General features: G+C 61.7%; 1 protein-coding gene across 4 annotated transcripts in view; it reads right to left on the reverse strand.

The window, feature by feature from the left end:
* The window catches only part of LGR6 (leucine rich repeat containing G protein-coupled receptor 6), a 99,089-nt gene that overhangs the window by 31,824 nt on the left and 50,444 nt on the right, over positions 1-16,821 (reverse strand). For all 4 annotated transcript variants that reach the window (XM_033843643.2, XM_033843589.2, XM_033843564.2 and 1 more), the window contains 2 exons: positions 8,631-8,846; positions 4,147-4,218 (listed from right to left, as the gene is read on the reverse strand). In XM_033843643.2, the coding sequence (XP_033699534.1) occupies positions 4,147-4,218; positions 8,631-8,846 (288 nt within the window). The remainder of the gene's footprint in view (positions 1-4,146; positions 4,219-8,630; positions 8,847-16,821) is intronic.

Genomic DNA, 16,821 nt, shown 5'->3' on the forward strand with positions numbered 1-16,821 from the left:
ATGAGGGAGAGAGGGAGGAAGGAAAAGAACATTAATTACCTAAGGGGGAGGAAAGGCACATTGCTGTCTGCCCATCATGAAATGGGACGACAGGCTGGAGAGGCCAACGTAAGTTAAGCACCCACAGGGCTCCAGGGCTGTGAATTTCACTCCACGAACTGTAAAATATCGCCCCCATTTTCCACGTGTGGAAACTGAGGCTCCTGAGAGTTCAGGTGACTTGCACGTGTCACACGCCTGTGGCAGAGCCGGGGTCTGAATCCAGGTCCACCAACTCAAGTCCAGTCCCTGGAAGGACATCCGCGGAAAGCTGCCTGGTTGTCCATCCCTGGCCTAAAGCTGACCGTCAGGCCCAGGACTGGGAGGTGGCTGGATGCTTTCGGGACCCAGTCAAAGCCGGTTTAGAGCAGAATCTGTTGGCCTGGGTGGTTTCAGTGAGGCGGAGACAGAGGGACACGCTGCAGCCTTGGCTGCCGGTGAAGTAAAAATGTTCCGCAGAAGCAGACCCCTGGGGTGTCTGCACCAGAGGAGGTGTTACATGGAATGTGCAGTTTGGGATCATAAGGCAGAATCTTCTGACCCCCGTCCCGTCCTGCAGGCCTCCCAGACCTCTGCTGGATGCTGGTCCTGATCTAGCGAGGGAGCTATAGCCTGGAGGTTTCTGTTCCTGCCGGGGCCCCAGGCTCCCCTCTGAAGCGGGGAGGTCCAGCCAGCCCGGGGGCTCGGTCAGTCTGATTTGTTTAATGAGGTTATAAGGCGGCCCAGAAGCCATCACCCAGGCCGGAGGGAGGTAAGGCGCTGTGTCCCCAGACGCCTCCTAGCCCAGCCCCTCTGTTCTAGCTGAATTGCAAACCCCAAATCCCCAGATCTGGGGGGCTGGTACGGGGCGGTGCTCAGGCTGTAATTATGTTTGTTGGGCCTTTTCTTTTCTTTTTGCACAATTTTATTCGCAACTGTAGCTGGGTCTTCCAGGACCATCCGTGACAGTTTTGAACAGCATCCCGTGGTCTCCAAGCGTGATTTCCAAACACTGACCTCAGGGCCCGGGGCGCCTGGCTGGATCCCTGAGACCTCCCCGGAGAAACCTCCCAGGGTTGCTCTGGGTCACGCTTTCTCTTATTTCTCAGCCCAGGTACCTGGGAAGTCCTGTAACTGGTCTGAGTTCACGGGAGCTGGCACTAAATGAGCCATGTATCAGGAGGCCAGAGACTTGGGTTCCACCATCACTTACAAACTGTAGAAACTTGGGCATCTCACCCCAAATCTCTGGATTTGGTCTGATCTGGGAGGTGGAGGAAACAGTACTTGGCAGGCAGGGCGCTGGCCCACCTCTGATTCCAAATTTCCCGCAGGGGCTGGGCATCCTCATTGTGGGAGCAGAAAGGAGGTGTGGGTACAGGATAGAGGCTGTCCTGTCTGCCTCCAGCTGGGCTTTCCTGCAGGGTCTGAACTGGTGAGGGCAGCGCGGTGGGGGGTGGGGGGGGACGGCAGCCGAGTTCCCACAAGCCTCTCCCAGCGGGAGGCCTGCACCCACCCACCGCCGGGAGCCTGCGTGCTTTGCTCTGCTCAGCGGGAGGGCGGGACAGCAGCCCGAGCCCCGGCCCCGCCCCTGTCCTGATCACCTGGGTGTGTGGGCTGTTTGGGAGTAAAAGAGCGACGCAGATGCATGTTCACCTCAGTTACTCCTCCTGCAGGTGAGGGGGTGAAGCCTCCGGCTGTGGTTGACCCAGCTGGCACGTGCTGGCACGTGTAGAACCGGGCGTGGGACCCAGGCAGCCCAGCCTTCAGAGCAGAGGTCACAACAGAAGCCGCGTGGCCATGGGTGTCCCCATGCTATGCTGCGGCCCCGCGTGACCCTGTGTGTGTGTGCCTGCACCTGGCCCCTCCTCCCCAGGTGGAAGGGTCAGGCCACAGATGGAGCCAAACCACAGCTCGGGCAGGAGGGTTTGATGAGAAGAGTCTAAGTGCAGAGATGCAGTCCCAGGGAGACTTGCCCTTCCAGAGAGACGCGCACACAAAGCTCCAGGGTAACCGCGGGGCTGCAGAGCAGGCCAGTTATGCAACAAGTCAAGGTTGGGCTACCTAACCTTCCTCCTTTCGTTCTCCTCCGGCCCCCCCAGTGAGCTCTGGGCGATCGAGGATAAGAATGCACTCTCCCCCTTTTCACTGGGAGATCCAAAGTTGGAAGAAGAACTCAGCCCTCAGGGGTGGGGCGGGAGGGTGCTGAGATCAAGGCCCCGGAGGAGGAGCGGGTGGGGCGCGGCTGGTCCCCATGGGGTGCCGTCTCCGGGAGAGCTCTGCACAGGGCTCTCCTTTAATCCAGCGTCACCGAGGGTGGGGAATTGCACATTGGGTCCCGTGGCTGGGAGACTGGGTGTTACTGCCCTCAGGTGGCTGAGGCCGGGCTGCAGGCTTTGTCCCCCACCCCCACCCCACCCCGCGGTGCAGGTCTCTCAGCCTTGGCCTTCCCGGCTGTAAAGTGGATGCAGGCCCTGGGCTTTGTGCAGTGAGCCAAGCACTGCCGCGGAGGAAAGGTGAGTGGGCGCCAGCGGCTCCGGCTCTGAAGCTCAGCCAGTGCCAGCCGAGCCCAACGCCCTGCGCTGCCACCCAGGGCTCCCTGAGGAAAAATCAAGCAGCGCACCCCGACCGTGAAGAAACAGCGCTGGTCGAGGTGCCAACCCACACCCAGCATGTGCCCCCTCCCCAGCCGACTTCCCGACAGAGCTAACAGCCCCACCCGGCCCCGGGCAGCTGCACTGGCCTCCCTGCTGCTCTCTGGGCGCCAGGCAGCTCCAAACCTGCCCCAGCGCTCCGTATCCCCCAGGGAGGGCGGCTGCAGCCCGGGCCTCGAGGGGGTGCTGGCCACCCCCACATCCGGGGCCCCAGGCACCCAGCACACGGCAGGCTTGCACAGGTCACATGTGGCACAGAGACTGGGCACTGGCTGGGGGTTCGGTGGGTTTTCTCAGTTAACCCCCCAGGTGTGCTCTGTCCCCACGGAGGGTAACTCCGGGCAGCCCCGCCAGCTCCCCAGACATCCATTTCCCAGCATGTGACCGAGCCGCCTAGACTGTCCCGTTTAACTGTCTGGCTGCCCGTGACAGCTGGCGGGGGGCGAGGGGGCACGCAGCCCAAGCCACGTGCAGTGGCAAGGAGATGCCCAGCTTTCCTGACCCCAGGCTGGGCCCCCCAGCCCACCGGGCATCGGGTTGAAGGTGGAGAGGCTGAAAGATCTGTGCCCCATCCAGAGAGCCCAGGACAGCCCGGAGCTGTGGTCCCCACCTCCTGTCCGCTTCCCTCTGTGGCCACAAAGGCAGACAGCCCGGCCCCCGGCGCAGAGGCCCCAGCCCAGCCCCCCTTCTCAGGTCACAGCTTGTCTCCCACATTTTCTCCTCTGCCGCTTCAGATGCTTGCAAACCCCTCCCCTCAGGAATGCCACTTCGTGTGCTGGGGGGAGGCGAGAGGCCAGCACCGTGCGTTGGGGGCTCACCTTTGCTGGCCTGGGGTCCTGCTCTGCCCCATGCCCTCCCAGGCCTGCAGCCGGCGCTAAGGTGCGGCCCCTCCCCTCCCGTGGGCCGGCTGTTGGCTCCAGGGGGGTGCATCCCGCCCGCTCTGCGGGGGCCGCGGGACCGCAGAGGAGGTGCTGAGGGCTTGGGTGCCTTCTGACCGCAGCTGAATTCCAGGATGATGGTGGGTAAATAATGTGGCTTTTCCAGAGTCCACAGCTTGGGCACTGAACGGGCGCCTCCTGCCAGGCTTTCCGCGAGTTAGAGCAGCCGGAGACCCTCCCCCCCCCCCCCCCCCCCCGTCAGCAGCCGCTCTCCCACGGTGGGGGGGGCTGGGGGTCACTGCTGCCAAGCCAGCCCCACCCCACCCCGAGCCCTCCACTTCCAGGCTTAGTATCCTCACTCTCCCCGCAGTTCCATCTCTGTCTAAGATCTCATTGCCTTGGTCTCTCTGCGGGCAGGGCCACCCTGAACTCCCAGGGGGCACAGCCCACGCCCTGAAGGAGGGCGGAACCCACTGCGAGCGACACTCCAGAGAAAGGCCACGCCCCGGCACCCCAGTCCTGCCGCTTCCCCTCCGCCACCCCATGCCAGGACTGCCGTCCCCAGCAGGAGAGACCCCCCCCACCCCGGCACTCACAGAGTCTCCAGGTTGTGCAGCCCCTCGAAGCTGTGGGTCCCCAGATGCTCGATGTGGTTGTTATGGAGATGCCTGTGTGGGAGGAGAGGCGGGTCAGAACAGGTGCGCGCCGCATCGGGCTGGGGCGGGGAAGCAGACGCGCTTGTGGGGGAGGCATGGACAGTGACCCCAGAGGGTCAGCCTTTGTCTCCAGGGACAAACCGACGGGCCAAGATGGACTTCGGAAGCCACAGTCTCCAAGGCTGGAGTGGCCAGGGGCTACGCCGTTCAGACTTCCGATCGAAGGAGAAAACCGGAGGCATTCCACAGGCCGAGGTGAAGCAGGCTCCCACCAGGCTCCCACCAGGCTTGAGGGGAGAGGCCCGATGTTGGGGCCCCAGTTGGGGCTTCCTCTACGGGACCCACAGCCGCCTGGGTCAGGGGCCAGACACAACTGGGGGAGCCGGCAGCAAACCACTGCAGACAGCGTGTCACTAAAGGGGAGCTTTCCGTTACAGCCGGAGTGAGCTGTGGGCCAGCTCGGAGATGGAGACGGGTGACAGAATATTCTTCTCCCAATTCCTAGTGAGATGAGCAAAAACAGCAGAGACAGGCCCCCTGCCCCACCCCAAATACTACCAGCAGCAGCAGAGCAAGGGCAGAGACATAACGTAAATAAACAGCAAAGACCGTGGCCAAGGAAGCGTCCTCATCAGAAACTGAACTGGTGAGAAAACAGGATCCTGAGGATTCTCCCTGCAGCCCCCAAATCTGAAGAGAGGCGGCTGTGGATGTCCTTTTCCCTCCCCACTGCTGGCTTCCCAGGGAAGAGGGGAAGGGAAAGTAAAATGAAGGCTCCGGGCTCCTCATGCATTGAGGAAATGACCTGAAGCCCAAGGGAATTCCCGCGTGGAGGGAGCGAACTCCTGCATTTACCACAACCTGACCCTGCTGAGGGACCACCCTACCTGCACCGGCGCACCTGGGCACCCACAGGCGGGTGGGCCCTCATTTACCCACCGCTCCGGCCCACAAACTACAGCCTTGGGGCAGAGCCGAGGGGGCCGAGGTGATGCAGCTGTCCCAGCAGAAGCCAGAAAGTGAAATCACATGGCAATTGTGCAAACATACAACAGGAAGAGCAGAAGAGAGATGCCGGGGCCCGGTGAAGTCCCAAGCCTAGAAGAAAACGTAACGGATGCACGAGCAGCAAGACATTATCAGAGCTGCCTTCTGCTGCAAAACCACCCAGCAAAACATTTCAAACACAGCGTTTCTAAGTGAAAGCAAAAATGACATTGTAGAGAAAGGAAATGAATTGAGGACCAAAAATACATCAGTAAAAAACCAGTCAGTAGGGCTTCCCTGCTGGCGCAGTGGTCAAGAATCCGCCTGCCAATGCAGGGGCCACAGGTGGGCTCAGCGACCGGATCCCAACTGGTTCCCAGATCCCTGGTCCAGGAAGATCCCACATGCCGTGGAGCAATGAAGCCCACATGCCACATCTACTGATTCTGTGCTCTAGAGCCCACGAGCCAAAACTACCGAGCCCGTGCACCACAACTACTGAGCCCACGTGCCACAACTACTGAAGCCCACGCGCCTAGAGCCCGTGCTCCGCAACAAGAGAAGCCGCCGCAATTAGAAGCCCACGCACAGCAACAAAGAGTAGCTTCCGCTCGCCGCAACTAGAAAAAGCCCGCGCCCAGCAACAAAAACCCAACACGGCCAAAAATAAATAAATAAAATAATAATAATAATGAAAAGCTACTCAATAAGTTTGAGACAAGGAACAGTATAGACACTGCTGGCAGTGGAATGGGTGTCAGAGAAAAAGCCTGAGCTAAAATGGTGAGCTTGGCTGCATGAGAGCGAAAGGCTAAAACAGCTGGAAACTAATCGATGTGAGTTAACACTGGGCTATTGATGTCTCTGAGGGCCAGGATCCAGACGTGAGACAAAGCCGTATTCAAAACGCAACACAAAAGAAAACTCTCTACAATGAAGAATGAAATCCGCAGGTCAAAGCATACATTGTTTCAGGACAACTGGAGGCAGAAAATTCCACACTGTGTCATATTCTAGTGAAGCTATTAAAGTTCAAGGATTAGAAGACATCTTCAGGTAGGAAAAGGAAATCACGTACATGGGGAAGAAATCAGACTGGCCTCCAAGACGTTCAGATGGCAACAGGCAGACCCCATCCTACATGGTGCGCAGGGCCGGGGGTCCTGAGAGAAGGGGGTCCTTCCCCACCTGCTCCATGCCCAGGAGGCAGACAGACCCACCACAGGGGCTTGGGTTTGAAGAGAGAACACAGCCCCGGCCTCTGGGAACGAGCCCCTCCCCCGCATGCTTCCTTCGCTGTCACCAAACTCCCCTTTCCCTCACCTTCCGCTGAAGCTCATCTCCGTCCCCACCCCATCCCCCAGCCCCGCCAGCGCCTCTGGTCCACAGCGTCTCAGCTTCTGACCGTGCAGCCCAGTCCTACAGACGACGACTGGGTCACCCCAGGCGTCCCGAGCGCCATCTGCAGGCCAGCCTGTTGGGGCTTATGGTCCAGAGGAAGAGATGAGACCCCACACAGGACAGCACTGCTGTCCAGTTCAGCGCCCCTCGGTCCCCGCAGGGCCGCGCAGAGCAGCCTGACCAAGGCCCAGAGTTCGAGATGAAACGAAGGCCCTCTCCACCCACTGGTTGCCTCACGCCTCCGGCCACACCCCCGTCCACCCACCTTCTTGACTCTGCCCCTGCGCTTTCCTGCAGCTCAGCCCTAGGTCCTGGACGGCTTTCTCCAGCCCACTCTGCCCTGCAAGGTCACCGGCCACGGCAGCCTATGTCCCCCGTCCCAGGGCCAGAGGACCTGAAGGGCAGGGGCAATGCTTCTGGGCCTTCTCCTCTCTCAGCATCGTGGGCCCCTGGGCCCCTCCCCTCCTGTGCCCTGTGGGACCCCCGGCCCCTCCTGGATCCGCGGTAGCCGAACTCCCCCACTCGCGCCCCCGACCTTGGCCTCCCACCCTGTGAAAACCTCAAGTCGGATGGATTCTTCCTTCGCAACGTCCCTCAGGGCCACGCCTGATTCCTCCCTAAGCTGGACTTTGCCTCCTAGATCCAGTCTCCCCTGTTCCTGCCCGTTCTTCAAACCAGACTCCCAACCCCCTTCTCGCCTCCAGCCTCCCCTGCCCCATGCAGGCCACAGCCGGACTCCTGCTCTGACTCTGCGCCCGCAGACGCACCTGCCCGGCCTTCTCTCCGGCCTCACTGGCACGCTCGCCTCAGCCAGCAGCCCGACGCCCCCGGGTCTTTGCTGACACCTGCTTGGAGCCCCTGCTCTTCACCTGCCTACTCTAAGCCAACTTTCTGGCCCAGCAGGCCCCCACTTCCCTCCTCCAGCTGCTTTGGCCGCCCTGAGCCCCGAGACGAGCCTGACTCAGCGTCCGGTCCCCTCGGCCTGAGTTAAGGACTCAGCGCTGCTGTCCTTCCCACCAGCACCCTGCTACTGGGACTGGCCCGCCAGCCTCTGAGGCAGCGGCCGGCTCTCCACCCCTGCACTCTGCAGGGCCCCCACGGGGCTCCGTACACCCCCCGCTGCTCGCTCGTCGGGGGCCCATCGTGAGGCCCGCGTTTTTCCAGTAGTCTTGTCTCTCAGAGACCTGACGCCGTTTATTCCCAGGGACCATCACGATGTCACGGGGCATCACCAAAGCTGCAATCAGCCGCCCCGTTCTGTTCCGCCGCAGTCAGTACCCCTCACTGGCGCCCACAAGGAGGACCGTGTGGCCGTGCTGACAGCGGATGTGGTTCAGGAAGATGCTGGTCCCGCTTCTCCAGTCTCCCAGGACAGAGAAGTAGACAAACTCATGCCTCGTCCGCTCCCTGGTTTGGAAAATCATACCAGATTTCCAAGAGCAGGGGAGGCCTTACGTCCCCACGGCAATTAGGATGTGACCCAAAGCAATTACACGTGACCTCCAAGCCCTTGGCAATTACCCTGTGAACTTTGCACTCCAAAGTTCCCCGGGGGGATGGTGGGGGGAGGACAGAGTTAACCCCGGGCTCCAGTTCCTGCCAGAGATGCTACCTCCCAGGGAATTACCCGTTGGGGCTCTGCTGTCTAATTACAGCGCTGGCTTCTCTCTCCTTCTCCAGGCCTGGGGATGAGGTGAGCTTATCCCACCCCTGTGCCAAAGCACAAGACTGCATCCACCCATTGCCCGACTGTCAAACATGGTGGAAATCATTCAGGAGATTCTGGGCATGCATTCCCATTAGTGCGGTATAGTTACAATATTTGCACATAATAGCAGAGGGAATCGCGGCTTAATTCCTCTCTTCCAGCCTCTCAGAGCACTTCTTCTGTCGCCTGGCCTCACAATGGCCCCACAGGGTCAACAGGAGATGGTCATCCTCACGTCAGGAGGGGAAACGCAGACCAGAAGGTTCGGAAACCTCAGGGACACAGCCAAGAGCGAAGCCGTGCGGGTGGGGGGAGGGGCAGCACTCACAGCACCACGAGGCTGGACAGGTTCCGGAAGGCGTAGTCGGGGATGTGGCCTATTCGGTTCAGGGCCAGGGTCACGGCCTGCAGGGCGCGGAGATTGCCGAGGGCCCTGACGGGGATCTCGGTGAGCGCGTTGTCGTCCAGCCACAGGTGGCGGAGGGAGGACAGCCCCTCGAAGCTCCTGTCCGGGACCAGGGAGATGAGGTTGGCATCGAGGCGCCTGGTGGAGAGAGGGGAGGGTCAGTGCTGGGCCAGTGCAGCCTCCGAGGTGCCTGGGAATAAGGGACCCCGGGGTTCACCTCGGCTCCAAGCCGCAGCTCTTGGCCCTTTCCGCCCTGCATTCCCGTCGGTGACGCAAGACTGGACCCACAGCCCGGTTGTGGACAACAGCGTTCCCCCTGCCACGCTCAAGTTCCTCATCTGTGCTGCGGCTCCCTGCTCTGGGGACGCTGTTCTCCCCAGCCCCGTCCACTCTGAGGCCGGATAACAGAGATGTTCCCACCACGGACACGGGGACAGCTCCTCCCTGGACGTGGCCAAAGGAAACGCTTCCTCAAAACCACAGGCCGCTCCCTACTGCTCGGCCCTGGAGACCCTGCTCCCCGGCTCAGGGGCCCGGGTGTTGGACGGGGCTCCCTTCTTGGCTGATGGCCTACGGGAGGCTCCTGGATGTCAGAACAGGCAGACGGGTGGTGGACGGTCCAGTCTGTCCACAGCCAGAGGGTCCACGGTGGCAGAGGACTTCTGGTGTGAGGTCTCGACACTCTTGGCGGCCAGCAGGACAAGGAGACAGCCCGCGCCAGCTTTTCACAGCCGTGCCCCAGCCACGATGTCCCTGACCAATGCGCCTCCTGGTCCAGGGCTCGGGCTGAAGCCCCATCACCCCATGCAGCTGGTCCCACAGGGACGAGACAAGCTGGCCTGTGGCCGTGGATCTGCCCCTGGACTTTGTTGTCTTGAGGGGCTTTGCACTGAGGCCTGGTCCTCCGTGCGGGCAGATGGCACCTACGTCACGGAAACGCCAGCCCTCAACCACACAGGCCCGAAGGCCCCGTCACGCTGACCCTAAGGAAGACTGGGCGGTGGCGGAGGTGCCTTTCTTCCGTCCCAGCAGCACGAGCCCACGTGTCGACAGCCGGCAGTGCTTCTGTCTGTTCCCTGAGCCGTTTCACCAGTGTCCCTCCCAGCCCTGGGAGAAACCCCCAGGCTCACCAGCAGGGGAGCTCTGGGTGAACAGGCAGACACAGGAGCCTTGGATGGGAGAGCAAACCGACCAGGACAGGCCCCGAAAGCTGCAACTAGGAAAGATCTCCACCCACATCAGACCTGACCTGACGGCCACAGACCCTTCGGTGAGTGCCTGTCACTCGGTCACTGTCGTCAGACCCTCGATGGTCTGACTGTGCTGGTGACCTGGGGACCACAGGTGGGAACAGGCTCCAGGAGCCTTCCCAGGATGGCCTGGCTCGGAAGGCCAGGGTGGGGCCTGGAATCTCTTTCTAAAGAGTGCCCTAGATGTCTCTATGTACAGACAGTTTGCAAAGTGCTGGATAAGCATCGGCTACGAACAGGACGGTGTCCCCGCCCTTCACAGCTCAGTGGGAAGGTCGGAAGACGTTCCAGCGCAGTGTGATGGCTGGGGAGGCGTTGGGAGTGGCCTCCAGGTGGAGGTGATGTTACGTGGAGACCTGGCCGAAGAGGAGGAATCAGCGAGTGGAGGAGGGCTGTGTGTGGGAAAGAGAGCATCTTGCAGGGGACCCAAGCAGCCAGGCCCAGGCGGGGCTTCAGGAAGGGCAAGGGGAAGCCGGAGGGAGCAGGGCAGGTGCAGCTGGCGAGGCAGGCAGGGCTGGAGCTTGAGGGCCCTGCCAGCGATTCTGTGTTGTGTCAGGGAAACGGGGAGCCAGGGAGGGTCGTAAACAAAGAAGGACGTGGCCAGGTTTCTGGTGTTGAGGAGGGGCCAGCCTGGAGGCGGGCAGATGGGCGAAAAGACAGGTGCTCTGCACAAGCACCTCGCCCAGAGAAGGACAGGCACGTCCGTGGGAGCTCGAGGGGTGAAATGACCACTGCAGTGTCCAGACCCCAAAGGGTCCTCTCCTGAAGGAGCCCCTGCTGCCCTGACCGGGGATGTCACGGTGCCGGCCTGGCAAGCCCCCTGGCACGGGGACCGCCCCCGGCAGTTCTAGGAGCCTTTAGCATGCCCAGCAAAGTGCCCCGCACGGGACGCCCCTTCACCTCACGCCCCTGCCCGGCGCGCCACCACAGACCGTCGGAGGCGGCGCCTGAAGCGTCATCCTCATACAGTCGGAGGCCCCGTTCACCAAGCGTGCACTTGCTATGTTCCGGGGCACTGTATGTATCAAGTCATTTAATTTCACAGCCTGTGAGGTTCACATTTTGCAAATGAGAACAGTGAGGCACAGAGGGGTTAAGTTACTTGCGCCAGGTCACACGTCTAGGAAGCGGTGAAGCTGGGATTCAGGCTCAGGCAATCCAGCTGCAGATAACACACCTCTAACCGTCATGCCGTACCGCCAGCACGCTCCCGCGTCCACACGCCTCGCCGATCCCTGTACCAACCTGGAGCTCCTCCCTCTGCCCCATCCACCGTCTCCCGCACCCTGCACTCACACACCGCCTCTCCACCCCATCGAGCAGGCTTGGCCACACCGGCTCCGTCATCGCCCCCCCCCCCCCGCAGCGCCCGCCCCTGGCCCCGGGCATCAGTGGTGCAGCAGATCGTCCTCTGGCAGTGTGGTCCACAGACCCTAAGCTCAGCACCACCGAGGAGCTGGTCGGAAAGGCAGAGTCTGAGGCCCCGTCCCAGACTTTCTGCGTCAGAACCTGAATTCCAACCTGACTCCCAGGTCATCGGTTGGGTCATAAGCACATTAATGTCTCCCAAGCACCGAGCCAGGCCTTCCAGAGCTTCTGACGCTCTGGTCGGCAGCAGGGACAGCTGGACGGGAGAGGGAGCCTGAAAGGGGAGCCAGACGTTTCGTCCTGTGGTCAGTGCTCGGCTGGCCCTGGGGCCTTGCTCTGCGGTTCAGTCACCCATCACTCCAGGCCCCGGGCTCCAGCACCTGCTCCTGGGTACGTCATCTCCCACACCCTCCACGACACACCGTTCACAGACAGCAGTGTCCTCAAATAAACAGGGGAGCGACTCCCCAGCCTGGGGTTGGCCAAGGGGACCCGGACAGACCTTCCTACCGGGCGTGGTCTTGCTCTGACACCCGTTCCACCGTGGTGAGGCTCTCACCCTCACCTCGCTCCCATCCACAGAGACCCCAGCAGATGCCCGGAGGCTCTTCATGGGCCTGGGGAGACCCCCAGTGGGGCAGCACCTTGGTCCCAGCTTTCCCAGAAACCGTGGGCAGGAAGCTGAGCCCTGAGTCCCACTTAGACCACATAGACCACAGCTGCACAACCGGCCTTAAGGAAGGTAGGATTTAGGCCCGGACAGTGGCGGGCGGGGCTCATGAATGAGGGCCTCAGGCAGGGGACACAGGGCCAGTGTGGATGCGAAGCGGGCACGGACTTCATCCTCCCTTAGGAGGTCAAATCCATAAGCCCCCCTCCCCGTGGGACACGGGGGGTCGCGCAGGGCTGCAGCCTGGCTCTCGGCTGCTGCCTTTCCAGGGAGCCTGGGTCCCCGAGGCAGGGGTGCTCCCCCTCCAGGGACAACCGTGACCCCGCAGCGTCATTGCTCCCACTTACGAGCCCTCGTCCTAGGCCAGGTCGGTACCAGGCGTGTGATCCGCATCCTGGCAGCAATGCCATGAGGGGCTCTGAGCGTGCGTTTCACAGAGGGACCAAGGTCGCTAGAGAGCTGGGGTTCCACCCAGGTGTCTGAGCCCAAATCCACGTGCCTCACCCCCCGCGACACCAGTCCTGGGGGCGGGAGGAGGGTGAGGACCTGAGCGCCCGGGGAAGCGTCCCGCTGAAGGACAGAGGACAGAGGCGGGTAGCGGGACGCGAGCCGGGACTGGGGCCGGGCAGGGGGGCGGCCTTCACTCGGTGAGCTTGGCGTCCGGGGGCTGCCTCTGTGCGCGTACGTGTGAGCACACACGTGTGCCCTCACACACGCCTGTGCCCGCTTTCACAGGTCACCACGGCCCTGATTAGTCCTGCTGCTGCGCTGGGTGCAGCCCAGGGGCAGGAGGGCTGAGAAGGGCCACCTCTCCCTGGTCGGCCCTCCCATTCACAGGGAAGGGCTGGGCTGGACCAAGGAGAACACCCCGCCTCCGTCCACAGCTCACAAGCTTCAGGCCGTAGGCAGGGGGGGCGGGGGGGCAGTGGGGGCTGGGGTAGGCTGAGAGCAGAGGAAGTGTCTGCAGCACCTCCCACCCTGCCCCGATGCTTGGGGACAGGGACGTGCCGAAGGGGGAATCCAGCAAACTGGCAAGTGTTGGAGCTGGGACAGTCGCGGGCGAGGTCGGTCAGGCCTGAGCCTGCGTCTGGGCGGGCCTGGCACAGGTGGGCTCGGTGTGGGCCGCGGACCCAAGGCAGCAGGGCTGGATTTCCCACACAGTAATCCATGTTGCCCACTTCGAGTTGCATTTCGGGTAAATAACAAATCGTTTTTTGTATAAGCAGGTCCCATGCAGTATTTGGGACAATGCCCGGTTAAATCTGAATTTCCAGTAAACAGGAATAACTCTGTAGAGTAAGTAGGTCCTGCGCAGTACCTGCACCTTATGCGGCAGCTCTCACCCTGGGGGTCCTGTGAGCAGGGACTTGGCTAGCAGCCGGGTCTCCTCACAAATCCCTCATTTAACCTGTTGGGCTGGTCTCCTCAGCCGTACAGGCTGACTCCCCGCCCATCCGAGACCACTCGGAGTTGAAATGCACACAAAACGCAGGCTCAGAGGCTGCCCCCAGCTGCCTCTCTAACAGGGAGGCTGTGCAGAGGGGCTGGGGGGCCCGGGAGGAGCTCGGCACCTGGCGACCTCAGGTCCTCCTGAGGTCAGAGCCCCCTTGGAGGAGGGTCCCCAAGGCGCCCAGAGAGGAGTGCGGAGGGGCCGAGAGGAAACAGAGCGGCACCGGCTTCCACTCCCCCTCCCCTCTCCTGTGTGGGGCGGCCCCCTGCCCCCAGCAACCTCTAGCCTCTAGGAACCCTCCTGCGGACCCTGCCCAGCCCCTGGCAGGCCAGGTGTCCTCCAAGCAGCCCCCACCCCTCAGCCTGGGTTCCGGCTCCCGGTCCCGTGCTCGAGGGTGGGCGGGGCGCCCCCTGCTCTGGGGAGGGGGCAGCTGAGGAGCTGGTCCAGCTCTCTGGCAGGGAGGAAGACGGCAGTTAGGCCACGGAGCCCTGGAGTAAAGCCAACAGCCCGAGCTCCCACGGGGGCTGGGCTCCGCTCCCCGGGAGGCTGCCGGCCAGCAGGCACCTCACCGGCCAGTCCGGGCCTGCCTGGGCTCTGGGGAAGCCGCGGAGCCTCTCCAGAGCCAAGCGGCTCCCCGTGCTCCCCCAGGAGGCCAGGAGGGAGGGCTGGGCCCCTGCTCTCCAAGCCCCGCAGGCGCAGGCAGAGGCCTGGTCCCGCTGACAGAAGGGGAGGGAGGAGAGACCCCAGCTGGGAGCCCGTGGCAGCAGAAGAGATGGAGCTGGGACCCTGCTCACCGACAGTGACAGAGACCGGAAGAGCGGGGGTGCAGACGCAGACCCTGTTCCCTAGGGGCTTGAAGGAGCCTCCCGCCCCACTCAGCTCACCAGAAGGGCCAGGAGCCCAGAGAAGGAGGGGGAAATGCCCGAAGCGGGGAAGCGGCAGGGCTGGACTCAAGCGTAGGGCTTCTTTCCAGCAGCCTGGGTCCCTATAAGGACGGCACCTCTCTGAGCTGCAGAAGGCACACTCCCATTTGGAGACCAAGGTCGCTTACAGCCCGCAGAGCACTAGGGTGACCGAACAGACCCTCCTTGCAAGTTCTTTCTCTAACCCTTCCTATGTCCTACCAGATCTTAGTCAAACTCAAGACAGAGGGACAGATTCGCGGCTCCTAGTGGGCCATCAGCTGATCCACTTGTTGTCACCAGGTATCCATTCAAAAGGCATCAGGCAGGGTACCTGCTCTCTGAGCGCAGTCCCCAGGGAGGGTCCCCTGGTCTGTTCTGCTCCAGTGGCTGCAGGGTCTCTCCAACTTTGAGCCACGCCACGTGGAGGTCCAGCGGTTGTAGGACACAGCCCTTAGGAGCGGAGAGGGACTGACACCCCTGAGGCCCAGCGGGCCCAGCAGAAAAGACGAAAAAGAAAAGTGAAAGAAGGTGAAAATAGAAAGAAAGCAGCCACTTTGGACCCAGTGACCCTGTGCACGAGGCAGCCGTTGACACTGGGGGGCCACCGTGAAGGTGAGGGCTCGGGGACAGACTGGCACCTGCTGAGCCGCAAGGACGTGCCTGGGCCTCCCGCAGGCAGTGGGCCCCAGTCTCCCACGTCAACACCGCTGCCAGTGCCGGCCTCCAGCCTCCAGCCTCAGAGGGAGGGCATGGGGCTCCCAGGGGGCAGGCTTGCCGGAAGGGCTCCACCACCTGGGCACCAAGCAGACACGACCGGCTGTCGCCCAGGTATCTCTACACCTGGACACTCTCACGCTCCCTGGGAGACTGCAGCCTGCACGCCTCCCCCCACCAGAGAAGGCCTGTGCGCTCTCCGAGGGCTCTCACAAAGCCACTACCGCAGCCCCCCAACCACCAGGCTCCCAGATGCCCCTCATCGCAGGAGTCTCAGTTCAGCCAGTATCAGTCCTTAGCCCTCGATTCCATCGGAGTGGATGAACTTCAATCCCGATGGACTGAGACCTTCCATCCCATGGAGTGCACGGAACACACCAAGCGCTCATCAGCGCCGACGGCTAGGCAGCCCTGGGCTCGGCTCTGGGTTCCATCGTGAGCTGCACACAGCCCCTCTCTGGAGAAGCTCTTAGACTACTTATTATTTAATGAAGCAACACAAAAACGTCAGCCAGCGTCTCCTGAGAGCTAGTCGCCACCAGGCGCGCTAGCGTTTCACATACACTTGCACGTTGAATCTCCACCCCAGCCCTGTGGAGCTGGAAGCTCGTACTTCTCACCTTGCCTGCAGGAAAGTGGGCTCAGAGGTGAAACCGTGGGTCTGACTCCAAAGCCTGTGGCTCCAAACCCACGGCTGGTACTTGGTCAAGTGAGCCCCTGGAAAACACTCTGCAGCTGGGACCCGCCCTCTGCCTGTGGGAAATCCAGTCAGGCCTCACAGAGGAGGTGACATTTGAGCTGGTTCCCAGGGGAGGAGTTTTCTGAAGGGCGAGGGGGCGGGGCCTCTGGTCCCCTCTGAGACAGCACTTCCGGATGATGCCAGCTGCCGCCTCCTGCCTCCGGGGCACCTGCGGCTCTTGACCACCTGAAGGGAGGCTGGTGCCCCTGAGGAACGGAGCCTCTATGTTTATTTCATTTTAATTGACACACATGCCTAGCGTTCCGTAGAGGCTTCAGGCAGCCAACCCCACCCCCGTGGCCCACAAGCATTTCAGGATGATTAGAAGTTTACCACTTGGACACAATTCCTTTTTTAAACAATGGAAGTTGCCGATAGTGTTTTTAGAAATCTGGCAGACATTATTAGGTAGCCTTTTAATTTCAATGGCGATTATAGCTTTCTGAGAGAAACTTCTGGAACTGGGACACAGACTTGGAATGCAGGGAGCTTTGGGCAGAAGGATGGGAAGATGCTCAGTGTAGGTGGGAGGAAGGCCAAGGCCAGCTCTGGACTTTTGACCATTACCACGCTTTTCTCTGATCAGACGGGAAGACCCCTGGGGGCATGGGCTGTGTCCTCTCCCTGCAACTTGCCAAGTGGGCATTCAATCTGTGTGGCTTTTGTTTGTTTTGATGGAGTTTTGAGCGCTTCCGGCACTGTTCATAGGACTGCCTACCGAGAAGAGACCAGTCACAGGGTGAGAGCTGAAAGGGACCCCCCGCAACCAAGGAGGAAAGGGGTCAAGGACGGTCAAGGTCACAGAGCAAAGGGAGGGCAGAGCCAAAGAAGGCGGTGGGCCTGGAGCCAGTTTCCCTTCCCTCCTGCCCTGGTCCACTGGGGAGTACACGGCACTCACCCTTCTCTGCCCCACAGACAGGGCCCGGTTTAGCCTCCCAGAGACCCCAAGGGGGACGGCCACTCCTGCCCCGCGTCATGGCCAAGGTCTCGTGAAGAGCTGGGGTCCCACTGCTCGGC

Source organism: Tursiops truncatus, chromosome 1, assembly GCF_011762595.2.
Source record: "Tursiops truncatus isolate mTurTru1 chromosome 1, mTurTru1.mat.Y, whole genome shotgun sequence".
Classification (NCBI taxonomy): domain Eukaryota; kingdom Metazoa; phylum Chordata; class Mammalia; order Artiodactyla; family Delphinidae; genus Tursiops; species Tursiops truncatus.